General features: G+C 45.3%; 1 protein-coding gene across 3 annotated transcripts; it reads right to left on the minus strand.

Moving 5' to 3' along the window:
• Positions 1 to 61: 61 nt before the first annotated feature.
• Positions 62 to 19,851, minus strand: invs (inversin). Of its 3 annotated transcripts, none has more exons than XM_070966469.1 (19): positions 19,757 to 19,851; positions 19,064 to 19,169; positions 12,815 to 12,914; positions 11,937 to 12,103; positions 10,394 to 10,567; positions 9,620 to 9,787; positions 9,315 to 9,495; positions 8,673 to 8,782; positions 8,125 to 8,296; positions 7,130 to 7,285; positions 6,911 to 7,032; positions 6,388 to 6,495; positions 6,166 to 6,272; positions 5,864 to 6,073; positions 4,791 to 5,002; positions 4,080 to 4,650; positions 3,326 to 3,477; positions 794 to 880; positions 62 to 718 (listed from the first exon to the last, which is right to left on the minus strand). In XM_070966469.1, the coding sequence occupies exons 2-19, from the start codon at positions 19,064 to 19,066 to the stop codon at positions 603 to 605; spliced, it is 2,916 nt and encodes a 971-aa protein (XP_070822570.1). In that variant the 5' UTR covers positions 19,067 to 19,169; positions 19,757 to 19,851; the 3' UTR covers positions 62 to 602. The 3 variants fall into 3 exon arrangements, with proteins under 3 accessions (XP_070822570.1, XP_070822569.1, XP_070822571.1); XM_070966468.1 differs by having other exon boundaries at positions 4,080 to 4,653; XM_070966470.1 differs by lacking the exon at positions 19,757 to 19,851 and having other exon boundaries at positions 464 to 718; positions 4,080 to 4,653; positions 11,937 to 12,100; positions 19,064 to 19,140.
• Position 19,852: the final 1 nt, after the last annotated feature.

Consider the following 19,852-nt stretch of genomic DNA (forward strand, 5'->3'; position numbering starts at 1 on the left):
AAAAACAAACAAAAAAACTAAAAGGAAAAAAAGGCAAAATAAAGTTAAATCCAAGAATGCTGCCTTTTGTGTCGTTTTATTCTTTATGATACAATAAAAACCAACAAACACTGAGGTATATATCTAAAATTACACAATATGGATTATTTTTGTGCAAACACATATTAAAGTAAATAAACTGCATGGATAAGAAATACATATTTCTCTTGAGAGGGAAAGCACTTAGAGACCAGACTGGTGTGTGTGGCTGTGTGTGTGCGGCTGCAGGTGGGCTATCTGTATGACCGGCTGTTGATAGACTGCCTCATTCTACACAACAGGAGGAAAGGTTATCTCAGTGTGTGTGCGAGAGCGATGGAGAACGAGGGAGATGGTGTGTGTATGTGTTCCTTCCACAATGGATGAAAGGTTATCTTTTACACACACCATTTCTGTAGACTTAACCCCACCTCGTGAGGTCATGGCTCTGATGTCATATGGCTTAATTTTAGAAAGCTTGGCACATTGAGCGAACAATGTGTGTAGTACTTCTATAGAGGTAAGGCAGCCGGCCAGCTGAGAAAACATCAAAGAACATGAGTTGGGAGTGCGTATATGTGGTTTCAATGTTTTCCCCGGCCTCTGGTCCCCTGTCCAGCACTATGTGGTCTCAGGTGGTAGGAGTACTGCTTGGCTTGATTCACAGCATCAGTCAGGTGCACACAGTCGATACCGCTCACTGTAAAATAAGCACATAAAATTTAGAGATCCTACTTTCTTAAAACTGTGTGTTCGTGTACGTACGTGCACTTACGCTGGCTCTGGGTGCGCAGTGGCAGGTCCAGGAGCAGCTGAGAATGAGCGCCCCGAAATGAACGCCCTCGTCTGGCCATGGAGTTCCCTAAAGGAGGGTAAAGAAAAACATCTCCATGAGATCATTTTGATTTGCAGTTCCATCATGTCAACAGCTTCAAGCAGCTGGTGCTGCACGACAAAACTCTCATGGAGGTAACTGATCTGGAAAAACTCAATAAGGGCTCTATATCTCAGTGGTTAGAGCTCTGGTCTTGCTGTCCAGGGGTAGTGAGTTCAAACCATGCTGGAGGCTCTCTCTCTTTCTCTCTCTCTCTATACATATATATATTTAATACTAAGCGGCCACAAAGAAACACCTGAATTATTCCGAACACTTCAGTCACTAATTAAAGACACTGCTATTCAACAGCTACTTCAGTTAATACTGTTTCACTTAGTTTGATGTGTCAAATTCATTTTATTAGTACTTCTTGTGATACAATGGAAGACTCTTCCTACATTGTAAACCTGATCAAGTCAGAGAGCTAACAAAAAAAAAAGGTTTCTTGGTACCTTCTAGCTTCTTTTATGTTGTGACGAGAGCCTTGAACATGTGAGTGTTGCCACTCCACCTTTGTGTATGCAGTATGTGTAATTATATAGAGTTGGAGTAGCACAGTGGAGATGTATAATTAAACTTTCCTGACTTTTTACGTGCAGTTTGCACGTAAGTCCAGAGGTACACGACGTGTGTAGTTTTGTTATTTGTGCTGAAAAAATAAATTGCACTCTCTCCATGTGTGTTGCTACAGACAGATGAAAAGATACTAGAGATAGAACCATTAACCGGTAATTTAAAAATGGTTGATTAATGGAGCGGTGTGACCTGGTCCAGAGCTGTGTCTCAAATGTCTGTCAACTTCTCAGAAAAAAAGGAGCGCAAGAATGAGTCTCATGAATGTGTGTGTGGCACTGTGTCGGCGTGTGTGTTTAGTAGATTGCTCTTCTACGCAGTCGTCTGACATTCCCCCTGACAGCTCTGAACTTTTCACAGTTCCAGGACTGTCAGGCAGCGAGGAGGAGAGAAAGAGGGAGGTGAGGTGAGAAGGGGGAGGGGAAAACCACATCAGGAGGCTGGGATGGAGCGAGGAGTTCAGGGTATGTTGGAGGGTCTGTCTGTCTGTGGGCGAAGATGGCGTGCATGCTTGTATGTCTTGGCGCAGCAAGGTTTCTGCCTGTTCTCCCATCATCACCTGGTGATGTGTGATGAAGGTCAGGCCTGTCTGTGGGGTGAAACCCTACCAGAGGTTCCACACAGCCAGCCAGGCTGATACTGGCCTGGTACATGGATTCAAGCATCACCCAGGCATTCACACGGCTCCTGTTCCCAGAGTTAGCCACTTACAGCGTGTTCTCCACTGGTATGACAACCTTCCTGATTTCCAGCTTCTTCCTTTAATCCCACAAAATCTCAATCTGTTTCCACTCTGTTTCTAATTCAAGAGCTGTGGCTTCAATTAAGGCTCCCACCTTAAAGGGGAAATCAACACTGGAACATGTGGGGCAGGAAACTGCTGCTGTTGATCTACATGGGTTGCAACTTACTTCATTTTTGTTCATATTGGTTTCAGTAAGTTTCCAGAGTGGCTTTGTCTGTTTCAGTTTGGCTTTTATTAGATTTTTTTTTGTTTTTCTTAGTTTTAGTTTTTTGTTAATGCACCAACAAGACAAATTTGACCAAACTGACTACAACTAAACAAAAAGGAAATGTCACTCAAACAGGAGTGAATGGTGCATTTGTGGGGGACTAGTTTTAAGCTGCAAATTTAGCACACTACCGATTACTTCATGTACGTCAGCAGGACGGTGTGTGTGTGTGTGTGTGTGTGTGTGTGTGTGTGTGTGTGTGTGTGTGTGTGTGATTGACTCAAAATGAACCACACCGCCTGTGTTCATTGTAATAAAGGAACACGCCACCCAGTGCAACAGTGCACCTCATTCATGTGTTTTTGCACAACAATGAAGCTCTTTTGCACAGAGGAATCAGCTGTTTTAGGATTTTGGCTACACAGGCAATGCTCGTCAGTACCATCGAGTTTTCGAGTTGTCCATGATGGAAGTCTAGAATATCACCAGACTCATCCTGTCAGGGGCGTCACTCACACCTGTCCACATGCATGTTCACTTCTTTTCCTGTTCACTTCACCTGATGCCCGTGTGACAAGTTCAAGAATCTGTTTGCTGCTTCGGTTTCAGCTCCAGCTCACATTGGTTCAGTCACTGGTTCGTGTGTTTCCCGTACTGAAACTGTGACACTGCATCCTTTTTCAGTGCCGAGTGTGTCTGAGGCAATTCCATCGGCAGTCAAATGCACTCATATTTACACTATCAAAATCCTGTCTTTGATGGAGGGTGGTTTGTGGATGGAGACTCTACAGGGGGAATGTTCATATTGTTGGTTTGTTCTTGCTTTTGCTCTAACTACCTGCAATTTGTTAATATCATACACACATACATATTGACATACATGCTAAAAGAGCAATGATCTCACCGTAGATGCTTTGTAGCACCGAGCTCTTACTCGCTGAGGGTTTAGTGGACTGAGCTCGGATTTCCATCTTCTTCCTGTTAAGGGTGTGGTTTGAATCACTTGACTCCACCTCCTCGTGGGCCCTCACCTCTCTCCGCCTGCGTGCGTGGAACCTGCAGACACACATCCATGCGAGCTCAGTCACACACGTGCACGCCGCTCAATAAAAAAATCTCAGACAGCCTTCAAAGGTCTTAAAGCTGGCAAGTCCTCACACTAATACTCAGTGAGCATAAACAAAGTAAACAGAGTTTATTCAAGGCAGTTAATAGGCAGCACATACAGAATATAATTGTGAATCTGAATGGAAACAGAAGGCCTCCTGTGGCGGACTGGCAGCCTCTAAGAGAAACACGGAGTGTGTTAGAGGGAGAGAAAAGCAAAGAGAGGCTGCTGGTAGCTATTAGAGCAGCACGGCTGAACTTTTAGCCTCTTGTTAAACCAGTATGAAAGCTCTAGATTATAGCCCGTCTGTCCCCTGCCTCCTTGTCTCACCCATCTCCCACGCTCTCCCCCCCACTGCTCAAGTGTTGATGGCATCCAGACCAAACATCGAGGAGGGGGCCTTACAGGAGAGATGAGAACGGGCTGGCATGTATGTGGGAGAGGGCACATGTGGGCACCACATGTCACTGCCAAGCTCCCACAGCCCGATAAGCTTCAGCTACTGAACACCCCTCCAGGTACAAACACAAGCACACACACGCTAACTTACCTTCGCCAGGCTCGCTGGATGATGCGTGCAGCCTCGTTCCTCGTCCGGCGCTGCTCTTTGTTGTGCTCCCTGTGTGTGCGTGTTGAGATGGGTGCGTGTGTGGCAGACTGAGTCTTTCTCGAAGGGCTTTTGTGGTCTAAAGGCGAACTGCTTCTTAATGAGGGAGTGTGAGTTTGGTCTTTGGTGGTGGCCTTTTCTGAAGTCTGCTCCTTGTGGTTTCGGTGCTTTTGTGGAGAGGTGTGGGCATCAGTCCTGCCAGGGGCAGTCTGCGCAGTCATGTGAGCATCCCTCTTTTTTACAGGGATGCATTCTCTGGTAATAGTGTCAGTTTGGTCCGTTGGAGTGCATGTGTTTGAGGAAGCTCGTTCTCTGACTTTGGGCATGCAGGGGGGTCTGGGTTTGAGGCTGGGCGGTTGGCTGCAGCTGGCAGGAGAGAGAAGCTCCTTCAGCCTGGTGGTCTGGGGAGCACCAGGCACAGTGTCACCAGTCACATGACAGTGGCGGCTCGAAGCATCAGGAGTCTCTTGTGGTTCAGCTGCTTTGCTTCTTCTGGAGGATCTGCTCTTGTGGGCTACTGAGAGAAATTAAGAGTAAAGAAAACATCTAACTCTGACATAAAACTCTAACGACTTTAACTGTCAAGTCACGAAACATCAGTTCAAACTGCAAAATTCCATCATGACACCTGTAAGAATTTCTGCACATTTGTACCTTTGTGTCTCTCCTCTTTGCTCTTAGCGCGTTCAGCTTTGGATGATTTCTTTGTTTCCACCACTGAGTCATTCATGGTTAAGTCCTCTATAATGTTCACTAAGCAGAGCTTTTCCTGCTCTGTTCTCACCAACGGGACCCTGCGTTTCTCTGCAGAGGCCACAGAGACTTGCTGCACAGCTTCTCTCCTCCGCTGTTCTTCCTCTCGTTTCCTGAGCACAAACAAAAGCATTCGGATCTAATCGTGGCATGTAGTTTAATCTGAAATGCACCATGTGAACAGGACATGGTCCATGCGGAAAACACTGAAGTGTAGAGTTTGTTTTAAAGGTATCAACTGTTTTTGTAATATACAAATGAGCATAGGGATTAATGCACATCATTATATATTATATCCACTCCCTTTTAAGCTTTTTTCACATTATTAGAAAGTTTATTTAGTATTTAACAAAACATACTGTATTTTAACTGTACAAAGTTTTTCAAGTGTACATACAGATGAAAATATAAGCATTCAGAATGGAAAAATTACCACTGTGTTTAGACAATACCCGTTTTGTTTTTTAGTTTAGATAATTTTTGTAATTTAGTTGTGGAGCCATAAAAAGTTCTACCAGGAAAACATGATGATGTAGTCATCAAAAACATCATAAAATGACTTTGTAAGAAGTCATTGTGCCCTCTTAAAAATACTTTGCCTCTCAAAAGCATCGTGTGAGACAGAATAAAGGTGAGGCTGGGAAGCAAATGACAAAAGGAGAAGAGGCCGGCGGAGAGAGACAGGGGGAAGATGTATGTGTGTGCAGGGATGACAGAGAGAAAGATAGATATGGAGAGAGTGTGACTGTTCCTACATGGGTGAGAAGAAGACAGAGACAGATAATGAAGACAGAAGCAGGACTGAGTGATGAACACACTTCTTTGTGTGTCAAAGACAGGGATGTTTATGAGAGTCTTAGAAGCAGCGTGAAGCAATAGAAACAAGGACTAGAACAAATTTTGAGATTTCAGTGCATGTGTGGCTCTGCATGCACACAGATATGTAAGAATGTATGTGTGTGCTCATCTCTCACTTGGCTGCATCCTTGCGCAGCTGCTCGTGCCTCATGAGGAGCTGCTTTCTCTCCCTGAAGGCCTTGCGGACGGTGTAGCCCTTGTAGACAGCCTGGATGGAGGCAGCAGCGATGTCCTGGATGGCTGCTATGGACAGAGCGCCATGCTCCAGCATGAACTGAGTCACCTCGCTGTGCTCCCCCAGCAAAGCGTAGTCCAGAGGGGTGTACCTGCACAGCATGAACACCAGTGTCATTCATACACGTTGTCCCACTTCTACGTCCACCTCCAGTCTCTCCATCTTGACTGGCTCTGTTCTCACCTCTCCTCTGTGTGCTCCATGTGATTAGGGAAGGCATTGTAGCCCAGTAGCAGTTTCACAGCGTCCAGGTAGCCATTGTTACAGGACCAGTGCAGAGCAGTCCGACCCTGTGCACCCATATAAAAATAAATTGCACTCATTCAGATTATAGTTGTGTCCAAAAGCTCAGATGACACAGGCAGAAGTGTGGGTGCTTTCATGGATGTATGAGGAGATTTTTACCTCTTTGTCCTGTATGTTTGGATCAGCATTGTTCTCCATGAGAACAGCCATGCAGGTGATGTAGCCACCGTAAGCAGCACATTGCAGAGGAGTGCGTCCTGCCTGGTCCTGCCCAGAGGAGTCAAATATTTAACAAAAGAGTAGCTCAGGATTTATGAGGCCCATCCATCTGCACTCACAAAGCAATGCAGAGGAAGATTTAATTTCCACATTTATCCTCATTCATTCTTTGATTCATACTGGACATGCTGCTTCAGCTTTGCAGATAATTTCTTTTGCAATTCATAGAGGATAGAAAAGCCTCCACATTGTAGTCAAAGCTGACATGATGCTACAGCTGGCTCTTACAGCAAATGTGAGTGTACACTAATCTTGTCACAACACCAGAATCTTGATGATGGACACTAAAAATAAAACTTTCCGATTCCCTTTGTAAATGTGCATGAGTATTAAACAGGGATTCCAACACCCTGAGCTGCTCATTGTAAGTTTTTGAGTATGCTTTGAGTACATGCATTCATACCTGCACGTTGGGACTAATCCCATTCTCCATCAGTATCTGGCAGACCTCAGCATTCCCTCCCAGAGCTGCCCAGTGCAGAGCAGTGTGACCATCCACGTCCACCAGGTCCACACGTGCAGAACCTTTATTCATTACATTTACATTTCAGTTGAGGCATGTGACTCACACACAACATGCATAGTTACTGGAACACTCACACAGGTTCCTAATTGCACACACCTTTGATGAGTGTCAGTATGACGTCCCTGTGTCCCATCTCGCAAGCGCGAAACAGCGGCGTGTGTTTCATCACATCCAGAGAGTCGACCATCGCTCCCCTCTCCAACAGCAGCTTCACTGTGCTCACATGCCCTGACAGGGAGGCTGCATGGAGTGCTGAGGGGGCACACACACACACACACACACACACACACACACACACACACACACACACACACACACACACACACACACACACACACACACACACACACACACACGCACATAAAAAATGCTCTGAGATAATGTAACTGGACAATAAACTCCTGCACTGCTCCCCCCTCATCTGCCTCTTTGCACATTCATCCCCCCGACTGCAGTTCCTCTCTGGGCTGTGGCTAAAGCCTGGTCAATGGAGGGTTAAACAGACAGAGAAAGTTAATGAGGAGCAAGACACTCAAGCCTCCTTGTGGCTCCCCCTCCTCCCCCATACTGCAGTCGCCAGACAGTACAGACTAGAGTCAAGTGGATGGAAGTGATTTGGGCACCAGTCAGCTCCACTGCCCTTCACACCATCTCATTAGCATGACTCAACCGTTGCATGTTATGCATGCATAAACAATGACTGCCTGGTTGAGCAGGGGGACTATTGCCATGGAGATAATACGTCCAAAGAGTGCTGGAGGTCAGAACGTGGCAGCAAGTCGTGTGTCTGCGTGTGTGTGTTTCAGAGGACAGTACTGGCTGTGGTGGGAGTCTATTCAGTGAGTTCACTCTCATTTTGCTGACAGTATCACTTCCCTCTCTCCCTCAGTCTTGAAGTCTCTCTAGCACCTTGGGGGGAATCCCCTGTGACATCATCATCCATAGCCTAACAACAAGCAGAACAAGGGTAAATGTGTGTGTGTACAGTATCATTGACCAGGGCATCTATGTCGTCATGTCCACGAGTAGGGTTGTAGGTCAAAGCAGTTTAGAGGAGCCTCAGTTCCTCCTCGTGTTTCTCATGCACTCACCGGTGCCACCATACTTGTCAGCCATGTTGATGTCAATGTGGGGGGTGAGGGCCAGCATGGTGCGGATGACATCATCACTGCCCTTCCCAGCGGCCCACATGAAGGCCGTCCTCCCCTCCAGATCGGGTTCATCCTTCACAGATGGGTGGGACAGGAACACACCAACTGTCTCCTACACACACACACACAGACACACAATTATTACACACACACACACACACACACACACACACACACACACACACACACACACACACACACACACACACACACACACACACACACACACACAATTTTTTGTTTATTTTAGCTTTTTGGACATTATGCAAACTTTCAAATTTCCCATACACTCTAATTTGACCCTTTAGATAATCTTTTCGTCTTTTTTTGGACGGCTTGAGAGTGAAGAAATATGACGTGCAACAAAGATTGTCATTCAGTTTCTGTTTATACTGCTTTCATTACCACCAATATTGTGTTTTGGATAAACGCGCATGATGCTGACCCAGCCAGTTTTCCTGGCTCATGTGTCAGTGCATATGACTCACAGCGTTGTTGCTCTGAGCACCGTAGTGCAGAGGTGTTGCTCCCTGGCTGTCTGACGGAATCGTGCCTGATGTGTTTCGCTCCAGCAGCAGGTGGACGATCCTGGCGTGGCCTGAAAAACACATGTTTACATCAGACGGATGTAAGCGTGACAACTAGAGCCCGACTGATATATCAGATATTATTGGCCAACATTGCCACAGATCACAGATTTATGTGTGTACATGTTGTCGATATGCAGACATATGTTGTTACAGAATCTAATGCAGAAAAAGATGCTTGGTGTTATTAAAATTATTGAATGATATTGACATTTTTTTACTCCCTCATATCGGTATCAGCACACATTAATGAACTGGACAACTGCTCAAAGAAGCTGTCCTACAAAGACACCTTCAACTCATAATTGTTGAGATTTTTCAGTCTGGAACAAAGTGACGGACTGACATATAGACAAACATTGCCATCTCATTCAGAGTCCATCTTGGCTTTGATTCAGCTAACCAGTGTTTAAGGTTTTACAACTATAATCTTGTTGTGGGGGGCAGTGGACATAACTTCCACATAGCCTGAATTCCTTCAGTTCAGCATGTAGCTGTCGTTCAGGCTGTGGTAGGTCACATACAGGATGCGCGTTCGCTCACCGAGCAGAGCTGCCCAGTGCAGCGGTGTTCTGAAGAGGTTATCATAAGCTGTCACATTACAACCCTCGTACGACGTCAACACCTCGACCACTGCCTCGTTCCCATCTGCAACGGCGAAGTGCAAGGGCGTCCGTCCCTCATAGTCCTGCCAGTTCAGCAGGGACTCAGTGGGAGCTGCCTCCTTCTCACACACAATCACACACACAAGACAAGCGTAGAAGGAAAAAGACATGACGGGTGAGGATGGAGGACGATGGTGACAAATTGACTTGAGAGCATGTGTGTGCGAGCACAACAGTGTGTACCAGTATACAGCGGACAGTTTGCGTAGCGCTGGGCTCCTGACTGTGTGCTGCCCAGTGCAGAGGGATCTTGCCCTCGCTGTCTGGGATGCCAATGTTGGAATCATGCTTGATCAGAAGGCGAACGTGTTCTGGTCGGTTATAAAACGCTGACCAGTGCAGAGCAGTTTGCTGTGCGGAGAGGAAGTGAGAGAGATGAGAAGGAAATGACAAAGATGATGAATGAGTTTAAAACAAAGGGGGCTGTTGTAACACCGAATTTGAAGTTTCCATTTACGTTAAAAAAATGACTTCGATAAGGGCTGGAAATGTGAAGGCAACATGTTGCACAAAGCTCGTATTGAAGATCCAGCACTGAGATGGTAACCCAGATACATGCCTCCATGGTGGCTGCTGAAATATTCTGAGGTTTGCTGAAACCACTGTCATCTGACATGATGATGCATATTGGATTATTACAAAAGTAACTACTGATGTCAGATATACGTCATCTCCAACAGTCAGAAGAGACTGTGTGTTTGTGGTCTTATCAGTAGAACACAAAACAGAGCCTCAGATTGTTAAATCATTCATTGCTTTGTGAGTCTGTCTTTTATGTGTGTTTAATGACCTCAAATTCCTGCCACTTCTAACAAACGATCATCAGTCAGTCTGCTATCTCTTTGCAGGATCAGATGCCCTGACTGGCTGGTTTCTAACTGAGGACAAACTATGGACAGCTGGAAGGACAAACAATCTTCAAGCAGCTTCTTTGTGCGTGTATCTGTACTGTAGTACCTTGTTCTTGTCTTGTGTGTCAACTTCTCCAGGTCCGATGTGTTTGAGCAGCAGGGCGAGGGCTTTTGGGGAGGGGTGTCGGGTGGCCAGGTGCAGCGGGGTCATCTCCTCTAAATCTTTCTGCAGCCAGTTAGCACGCCTGGACAGCAGCAGCTTCAGGAAACGCAAATTCCCCTGCAACATGAAACAACTGTGGTAAAAATTTGCTCCAAAATCACCAGTTCACCTCAATATTGGTCATGAACCAGCACCAGTGACACACACACACACACACACACACACACACACACACACACACACACACACACACACACACACACACACACACACACACACACGCACACTCTCCCCTAGCTTTTAGCTGTGTCTGGTTCAATCCGCAGGTCATCCATCTTTGTTCGCTCCTCCTGCCTCTCTGCGCGGCGTCCGTGATGAGCTGTTAAACAGTAAACAGCGGCTCTGTGGCCTGTCAGAGGAGCCCCTCTCTGCCTGTCGTCCCCTCCGCATCATCACGATCATTATCTTCTTCATCAGCATCATCCTAAAGTTTGGTCCAGGCTGCTGGGTGATGTATTGCGCAACAGCCGTCGCCTGACAGCAGGGTGCATGTGTCCACGGCAGGCATGACTGTGTACACGTGTGTTTTGTATATTTGTCATCCTGTGACCACAAAGCCACAGTCTGACAGATCTATCTTGTGTGTGAGCATGCATCTAGACTGTCAGTGTGTGTGTGTGCGTGTGTTCCCATCCTCCCTATTCTCAGTCCAATTAGATCGGTAATCCCTGGCCTCTCTCCCTGTCTCAGCTATTTATTGATCAGATGTCAAAGAGACAGGGCTTCCCATCACTAGCATCCCCCAACACACACACACACACACACACACACACACACACACACACACACACACACACACACACACTATGAGACAGACCCCAATAACCTATTACCTCCCCTCTTTCTTCAATGATATGATGATCCTATATGAGCACACTCCCATAAAAGAAGACACCAACAAATAACTGAGATGTAAAGAGATATTATTAGTTCCACATCCTGCTGGTCTCCTGCTACCTCCCCAGAGAGAACACACCACCCTGTCCAGAGGTGTTCTCATTATCACTGTCTCCTCCGACTGTTCCTCAGTCTAGACTGAAGTGAGAAGAACATTAAGCTCTTTATCTTTCATACGTCTTGGTGGCCAGAATGAAGAATCTCCGTGCAGAATAAGTCTTTATTTATAAGACTGTGTGTGAAGTGAAACTATCAGCTACAATGTCTGTGTGGCAGGATTACAAATCAGTTGATACCCACCCCAACCCCCACCCCCGACAAGCCCTAAGGCCAAGACTACAGCCACTAGGGGGCACTGCCTTCCCACAGCAGCTAATGGACTTTCAAACTTTCTCTCTTCGCCATTAAACCTCTGAGAGATCACGCTTCACATTTATTCCACCATCTACTTATTTGAATTAACTTTATTCCACAGAAAACAGCTGACACGTGTATCAGTCCACATTTGTGCGTTTGTGCATGTCCGTACCTTCTGTGCAGCGAGATGCAAAGCGGTGCGCTGGCTGTGGTCGGTCTTGTTGACCGAGGCTCCGGCCTTCAACAGAATCTCTGCACAGTCCAGGCGGTCAGCCAGCACACAGTACATCAAAGGAGTCCGGCCAAACTGGTCCTCACGGTCCCGCAACGAGGGATCTGCTACATCACATGCACGCGCACACACACGTACACACACACAAAAGCGCAGTTGACGATCTGGGTCGATATACGTTGAATTTTCAGTTGACTATATAAATAGAGAGCACAATTATGTGGCTTGTGATGGAATATGTTATAAACTGTTTTAAAAGGCAACTCCCTATACTTAAAACGCACTCTGTTACTGGTTCAGTTTAATAGGAATTCCACTTCCATTTTTCTAAATAAGTCAGAGCAGCTGGAAGTCATAAGCAATCATTGTAACACTGATAACCTGGAGGACCATGTCGCTTCCTTATAAGCAGGAAGAGAATTTGCATTCATCATTCCAACCTCTTCGCATATTTTCGGTCAGACATTTCTATTCCATGCCCGAGCAAGACTCAATTTGGCTAAATGTCTGCATAATGTCAGCACTTCGCAGAAGGGTGGCCCATCCTTTAGTAGAGAGACTGCGGTTCCAGCTTCCATGCTGATGAGCACCTGCTCTGCTGTAGTTTCTTTATGCAAAACCCAAAACTCCTACCAGCTGCTGCAGCTGACCCTGCCCTCTGACCTTTCTACATACGGGGCAAAAGCAAAGAAATGTTCCTTATAGAAATCAATTAGGCAGCAAAATACTACATATCAATGTTAACTGAGCTCTGCGTGCTCTGCCTATGCACTGCAGTTGATGTGGTGAATAAACCTTATTGCTTGTGTGCCACATACCTGTGATGAGTTTGAGGAGAGCGCCCCTATCTCCATTGACAGCTGCAGCATGAACCTGCGAGCCCAGAGACGCAGGTCCTGGGCTAGACGTCGCTGAGGCCTGCAACACAAACAGATAGAAGGTCACAACTCAACCTGCAGCAACACACACTCAACACACACTCAGCTTATCAAGTGTTAAATACAGTGACATTAAGCTGAGTCTAGACAGTTTCCTTGCCATTCATTTAGCTGCCAGCACGCCCCACAAGTGGACATTACACTTAAGTATACCATGCATGCATAATGCCATATTATCCACCGTAATAAGGCATGTTTAATTGGCTACCACTAATGAAATAGGTTAAACTGGGAATCTCAAAATCCCTTCCAGTCACCACGTAAAACTCAAAATTGAAATATTACATAACAATGCAATGTTCACAGAGACCATGTAAAATTTTGCCAAACAGTTACAATTTAGTTTCCGTGTACACCTCAAGCTCAGCTGGTTTTTCTGTAGCCTACATTAATAGAGCCAAACATAACATTATTATCCCTGAACACTAATCATATTTCAGGCAGGCAACAAACACCTGACGCTCTGTAAGCAGTCAACCACACACAATAAAACAGATACTTTCCGTTGTTCGCTTACAGTATGTGTGTGTGTGTGTGTGTGTGTGTGTGCGTCTGTGCACGCTTAGGTGTGCTTGTGTGTGTCTGCTCCTGCTGAGGGGGCTAAATCTCTTCCTGGCCCCACTTAACCAGAGCCCAGTGAAAGCTGGGTAATCTGCAGACAGGAAGCAGCTGGGGAGGGGGAGACCCTGTGTGAGCGTGTAAGAGGGGGGTCTCTCTTCATGTCTTATTCATGTGTCATTAATACTGCAGCATGGCCGGCTGTGTGTGTGTGTGTGTGTGTGTGTGTGTGTGTGTGTGTGTGTGTGTGTGTGTGTGTGCGTGTGTGTGGGGGGGTTTCAAGATGTGGGACAAGCCCTGCGGGGCACAACACAGAAATCAATTATTGCCCCTAAACACATAAACGCTGGAGGCACAATCTCATGCCGCAATCTGAGATTTCTCCCAGACATTTTCATTAACGGCCAGACAAATATAGATCTGATTCACCATTTTTGACTTCCCGCATATAAAAAGATTCTACACAATACAACTAATAGGAAACATTGACAAAGTATAAGCAGGGTGATTACTCCAGCCTTTTAAACCTTTTAACTGTTAGTAAGAAATCTGAAAGGAGGAGTGAAAACTCTGGTGTCCTCCATCCTTCCCTCTCATCCCTCTCTCCCTCCCCGCCGTCACCTCATAAAGTGCGCTCCTGTAGACACTGCGTGCAGCATGGCAATTACCCATCATGCTTGCTGCTTTCTCACGCTCTGCCAAGTAGTGGCAGAGACTTAGTGCAGGTTAGTTAATACACTTACTGCAAAGTAGGTAAAAGCGCGCTTAAAGGAGGATGGGAGGGAGAAATGCTATGTTAGTTGTGGCACTTGAAGGTGTGCGTGCGTGTGTGTTTGGTACATGTGCCACGTCATGGGAAGTGATTTTCCGTGAGAGAGAGTTTTTACAAGGGCTTTACCAAAATCAACCACAAACATCTCTAATTTACAATTACTCAGTCAGTAATGCACGTGCATGCACACATACACGCAGTCTGCAAAAACTAATATCAAACATATGCGGTAATAGCAGAGATGCCATAGCCGCACTTTCGGAAAGAGTAATGTCATGATTCTGACGTGAACATCCTCTTTCACAGATGACCAAATGATCCGTTATTCACTGCTTCTTTTCCATCTTGACAAGGGCTCATTCCAAACTTTTATTTTTGTTCACTTACTTTGATATTTTTCGGATTTGTTTTAGAGTCAATACGAAAACCCCCCAGCTGCCACAATAAAATATGAATTGATTTATGAATAATCTTAGATGCAGGGAAAAAAATCATAATTTGGCCAAACACTGACATGAGGGACACAAGTCGATATTTGAATCTATGTGAGGGACATTCATATCGCCAAGAGCAGGCAATTAGAGTTTCATGAGGATCTGAGTGTTTTGGAAACACCTACAGTGCATCCAAATTTGGCTAAAAAGGCTTTTGCGATGCAGTGTCTGAAATCAAACAAAGGAGGGTGTAAAAACAACACCAGGTCCTGTTGAGAGGTTTGGAGTGGTCTCATTTAGCCATTCATACGTGTTCCTCAGGGAGCGCTCCACTTGCTAATATGAAGACAATAACTCAGAGTAAACTATTGATCATGGGCTGAGCTCCAGACCAAGTGATTGTGCATCTGTGTATGTATTGATTCATGCTGATGCTGACATTATTTAGTCTTTATTCATATTCGGCCTCATATAACCGGAGCGAGTTTAATAGAGAATCCACACACTCTCACGAAACCTTTCAGCAACACAACAGGAGTGCTGAGCACATACACACTCCTGCCTCCTTACACACACACCGGACGCATACTGTAACTAACACTTCACTTGATGCTGTTGAGACAGACAGGAAAACAAACCAGTGAGTGAGTGTGAGTGTGTGTGTGTGTGTGTGTGTGTGTGTGTGTGTGTGTGTGTGTGTGTGTGTGCGCGCGCATGTTTGTGTATATGTTTCTGTAGCTGTCCATCACTGTGAAGGTGTCTGCTTTTAATAGAGGACATAGCTAGAGCATGCTGGGTAAGCAGTGGGGAACAGAGCCTGAGCCTGTGGCTTTTATTTCAATTCTAGACAGGCACACACACATAAACACACACACACACACACACACACACACACACACACACACACACACACACACACACACACACACACACACACACTCTCTCTCTCTCTCTCTCTCTCTCTCTCTCTCTCTCTCTCTCTTTATATGAGCGTATCTTTATACAGTTATAACAGAGTGTGTTTCGGCTCTTTGCCAACACGGGGCCATTACAGGTGCCTATACCACCAACATGTCTGTGTGTGTGTGTGTGTGTGTGTGTGTGTGTGTGTGTGTGTGTGTGTGTGTGTGTGTGTGTGCACACACGTGTATCTATGTCTCAGATAGGATAGGCTGCGGGGATCTGTCCCTGGGTTTTGACTGACAGGTAAAGAGGTGGGAAGAAGGATAATATCAGCCCACAGGGATGCCCAATCTGTAAAGCCCTATTTCTGGGGGACTTCCTGTTTCCCTGAGGACCAATGAGCTGGCTCCCTCAGCTGGGGGCCGAGCCCTGGGGCACAGCGGGACCAATCAGCGGGGGGGAGAAGGCTGACTGACACATAGATGGGCTAATTTACATCATTACCACAATGCATCCTGACAAATGAGCCCCAAGGGTATGAGCCAATCACCTGGGAGAGTAATGCAATTAGGCGGGACCACAGCTGTCAATCTCACAGCCACGGGGGTCAGGTAGTGATGCCTGTGGCTAAAACACCCCTGCCTGCTGTCTGTCGTTCACACACGCACCATCGCTACATGCGCACACATACTGTATATACATATATGTAGAGAGAACACACAGATCAGTGGTGCAGATATGAAGTGTAGCATGTGTGTGTGTGTGTGTGTGTGTGTGTGTGTGTGTGTGTGTGTGTGTGTGTGTGTGTGTGTGTGAGTGTGTAGAGTATGGGGCACAGTAGAGGCTGGTTCTCAATCTTCCTTCTGAGCCTGGAGGGCAGGAGGGAGTCAGAAAGGGAGGTGGTGTGTGTGACTGCTCGAGGGACACAAAGATTGTCTTGTGTCCTCAGAGGACTTGCACCTGAGCAGAAGTGTGTGCATATCCGCACACATCAGGGTGTGTGCTTGCGTGTGTTTACATTTGCCCATGTGTTTTCGCCCACTGGGGCACAGTGTTGTTTACGCTCCGAGTCTGAGCTCCGTGTGAGGACTATGACAACAAAAGGTGGAAGGGGGCTGAACCATAGGGGAGCTAAAACTGGTGCAGAATAGCCCTGCGTTTGACTGGCATGTAAGCAAGCGCTGCTGGTAATGAGGCTTATCTTAGTCTCATTAGGTGTAGTGATATCATACCCGAGCACTCCACTGAGTCGATAGGGTTCTGCCCAGCGTGTCGTTAATGTTTGGCCTCTGTGTGTCTGTGTGTGTACAGGCTGGTCGATGATACTCTGACTGGCAGACTGTCAGGAGGTGCTGGAGATTAGTCAGAAGCACCCAGGTTCTGTCCCAAAACACCTTTATGTACCCCTTCATGGCTTCATTACCAAATGGGAGGAAGAGTGCAACACCCCGAAAAACGAGCGCACAACTTCTGCTAAGGTGAACTGATGCAGTTACTGTCACCTTGCGTGTGTGGTTCAGGCGCTGCTCGAGACACTGAGAGTTAGAGGAGCTGTGTGTTTTGTGTCATCCCATTATATCACTAATGAGCCGCCCTCAGGAGGGAGGCGGGGGGAGAGACAGCAAGGCGGACAGAAAAAGACAGATGAAGAAAAAGAGTGAGAAGAGGAGGGGAGAGAAAGAGAAGGGGGGAAGGGAGACAGAGACCAGCTTGGGGACTTTTTCCTCTTCTCCCCTCCGTATCCTTTTCCTAACACCTCTGAGTCTAATTGGACTAAAACTGTGATCTAATTAAATGTCCAATTAAAGTGCAGAGAGCAATGTGCCCACCGGCGAATCAGAGTACAGGGACATAATCAGCTGGAAAAACAAACAAAAAAATCAATGGGTGCAATGCGAAATGGAAGAAGATGGTGAAAACAGAGAAGGGAGGAGAGGGTGAAATAGGGAGAGGATGTAAAGCTGAAATCAGAGTGCAGGGAGAGTGGCACGGGTGTGTGCTACATGTAGTGTGATAGGGCACTGTGCATTACATCTTTAGACAATATATGTATGTATGGTTATGGATAAAAAAATCTATTCATACAAAAATGCACACGCGGGTCATTAAGTCAAAATTTCTGATTTTCTTGTGACATAACTAGACAATCCTTTTTGACATTTACTCCATTGAAAACAGTGCAAAGTCAACATATCTAATGTTTTCCTTCATCAGCTTCATTGATTTTTGTAAATATCTGCTTATTCTGAATTTGATGCAACAACGTGTTTCAAACAAGTTTGGACAGGAACGACAACAGACTGGAAAAGATGTGGAATACTCCAAAAACACCTGTTTGGAACATTCCACAGGTAAACAGGTTCATAGATAACAGGTGACAGCATCATGATTGGGTAACTGGATGAACTTATAGCCTGTAGTTTCACATACTGTATCTACTTCTGATTTTCAACAACAGAGGGTGTCTGACAACAAATGACCTTATATAAATATGTCACAAAAATGTGCTTGAATGGCAAACTCCCAGATCCATACCCACCGATTAGCTTTCACAGATACATTTTATCATGTATAGTATCAGGACTTCATTCATTTGATGTTCTATATAAAAAATGGCTTCCTTTACAGAAACATCAATAATATTCAGTAACTCTGTTTCTACCTAGTTAACCCAGTCTGAATTTATAATCTTTACTGATATCCTTTTAGAGACACACGGTGAAGATCACATCTGTAAATACTGCCCATAATCAAACTCTACAACATTCAGTTGGAACAGTTTAAATTAGTTGCTTTGACTTAAGTTTTATTTGATTGATTACTTGTGATGTACAAGTTTGTTTCTAAATTAGAAATAATTTTGATTTTTAAAATAACTGAGAATTGCACAAAATACTAATACTACTGCTAGTCATAATCATAATTTAAAAAAACTCAACAAGTGACTTTTCATATCTCCATAGATATAGTGATATATATCAATAGTGGAAGAGGATTTTCTAGACATTTTAATGCTTGTTGTATCTTATTTTCTAGCATTGACAACTTAAGTAGGACCGTCTGCTCCTCTTTCTATCCACCACTGATATTCAGAGGAGAGAGAGAGAGAGAGAGAGAGAGAGAGAGAGAGAGAGAGAGAGAGAGAGAGAGAAATCCTCCATCTGTGAGTTGCTCACACACTGTGAGCCCCCTATGGACAGCTTTAACCCATAAAATATTAATGCTGGGATTCAATTCAACATTCCACCTTAATCTCCTTAACAATTAGCCTGTTACAGTACACACAATTAGGTTTGTTACACATAGTCTCAATGGTCTTGACTCCAGAGACAGAATTACAGACAGGCAGTCCAGGGGAGACCCCAAACTAACCAACAGATAACAACAGAAAATGTAACTCTTCTGGGATTTATAAACTGAAATTAAATGTGGAAAGCTGCTCTCTGTGTGTTGGACTCTTACCATAGCTGCGTTGAGGGGGACACTTCAGCAGATGTTTCTCAGTTCAGTGCATCCTTCTTGGGTGTGGATGCACGTCCAGGTCCCCCACCTGCCCTGATCCTGGCTCCTGCAGGGGCAGAGAAAGAGGATCACTCACATACTGAGATCAGACCACCTGTTCACACAAATAACTGCCAGCATAATGCTGCTACTGTGCTGATGACAGGCAGAGGGAGGATGTTCAGAGTGACATATTATCTGTGTGAATCAATCCACTCATTGCATCTGATGAGGTGCAACAATGTTCTTGTCTAAGTGATAGGCTCTGGTTTCCAGTTGTGGAATCTGTTTGATTGAGCAGCACCTAACACACAATTTTGCTGGGTATATGGAGAATATTTGCAGATATTTTGCAGAGTTGTGAACAGAAGATTTTTCTAACTCGACATGTTTTGTGCTACAACGTGTATTTTTGCGTTAGTCGTAAAACACATTGCTAGATGGTGAAAATGGGTCGAAGAGTGTAACGTTATTACAAAAAGTGGACCATAATGATGCAACTCCCCCTGTTCAGGAGAAATCAGTTATTCATCAACGTACTGAAGAAGTGCAAAGAACAAATGTGTGACAGTGGATGAACTGAGTATAACGTTAATGCTACTGCATTTCAATAAGGTCTTCTTTCCACTTCTCATTCGTATGTGTTATATTTACCGATTGATTTCCTTTTCTTTCAGATGAAAATCTCAGGAAACTTTTCTTCCAAGAAGTCCCGTTGAATCGCCACCGTCAGGGAGACAAAACACTACA

Source organism: Chaetodon trifascialis, chromosome 7, assembly GCF_039877785.1.
Source record: "Chaetodon trifascialis isolate fChaTrf1 chromosome 7, fChaTrf1.hap1, whole genome shotgun sequence".
Taxonomy (NCBI): domain Eukaryota; kingdom Metazoa; phylum Chordata; class Actinopteri; order Chaetodontiformes; family Chaetodontidae; genus Chaetodon; species Chaetodon trifascialis.

Coding starts and splice junctions, on each gene's coding strand:
- invs (XM_070966468.1), bottom strand. Junction 7,033..7,129: donor CATACTGACACTCATCAAAG/GTGTGTGCAATT, acceptor TAATGAATAAAG/GTTCTGCACGTGTGGACCTG. Junction 6,273..6,387: donor CAAACATACAGGACAAAGAG/GTAAAAATCTCC, acceptor ATGGGTGCACAG/GGTCGGACTGCTCTGCACTG.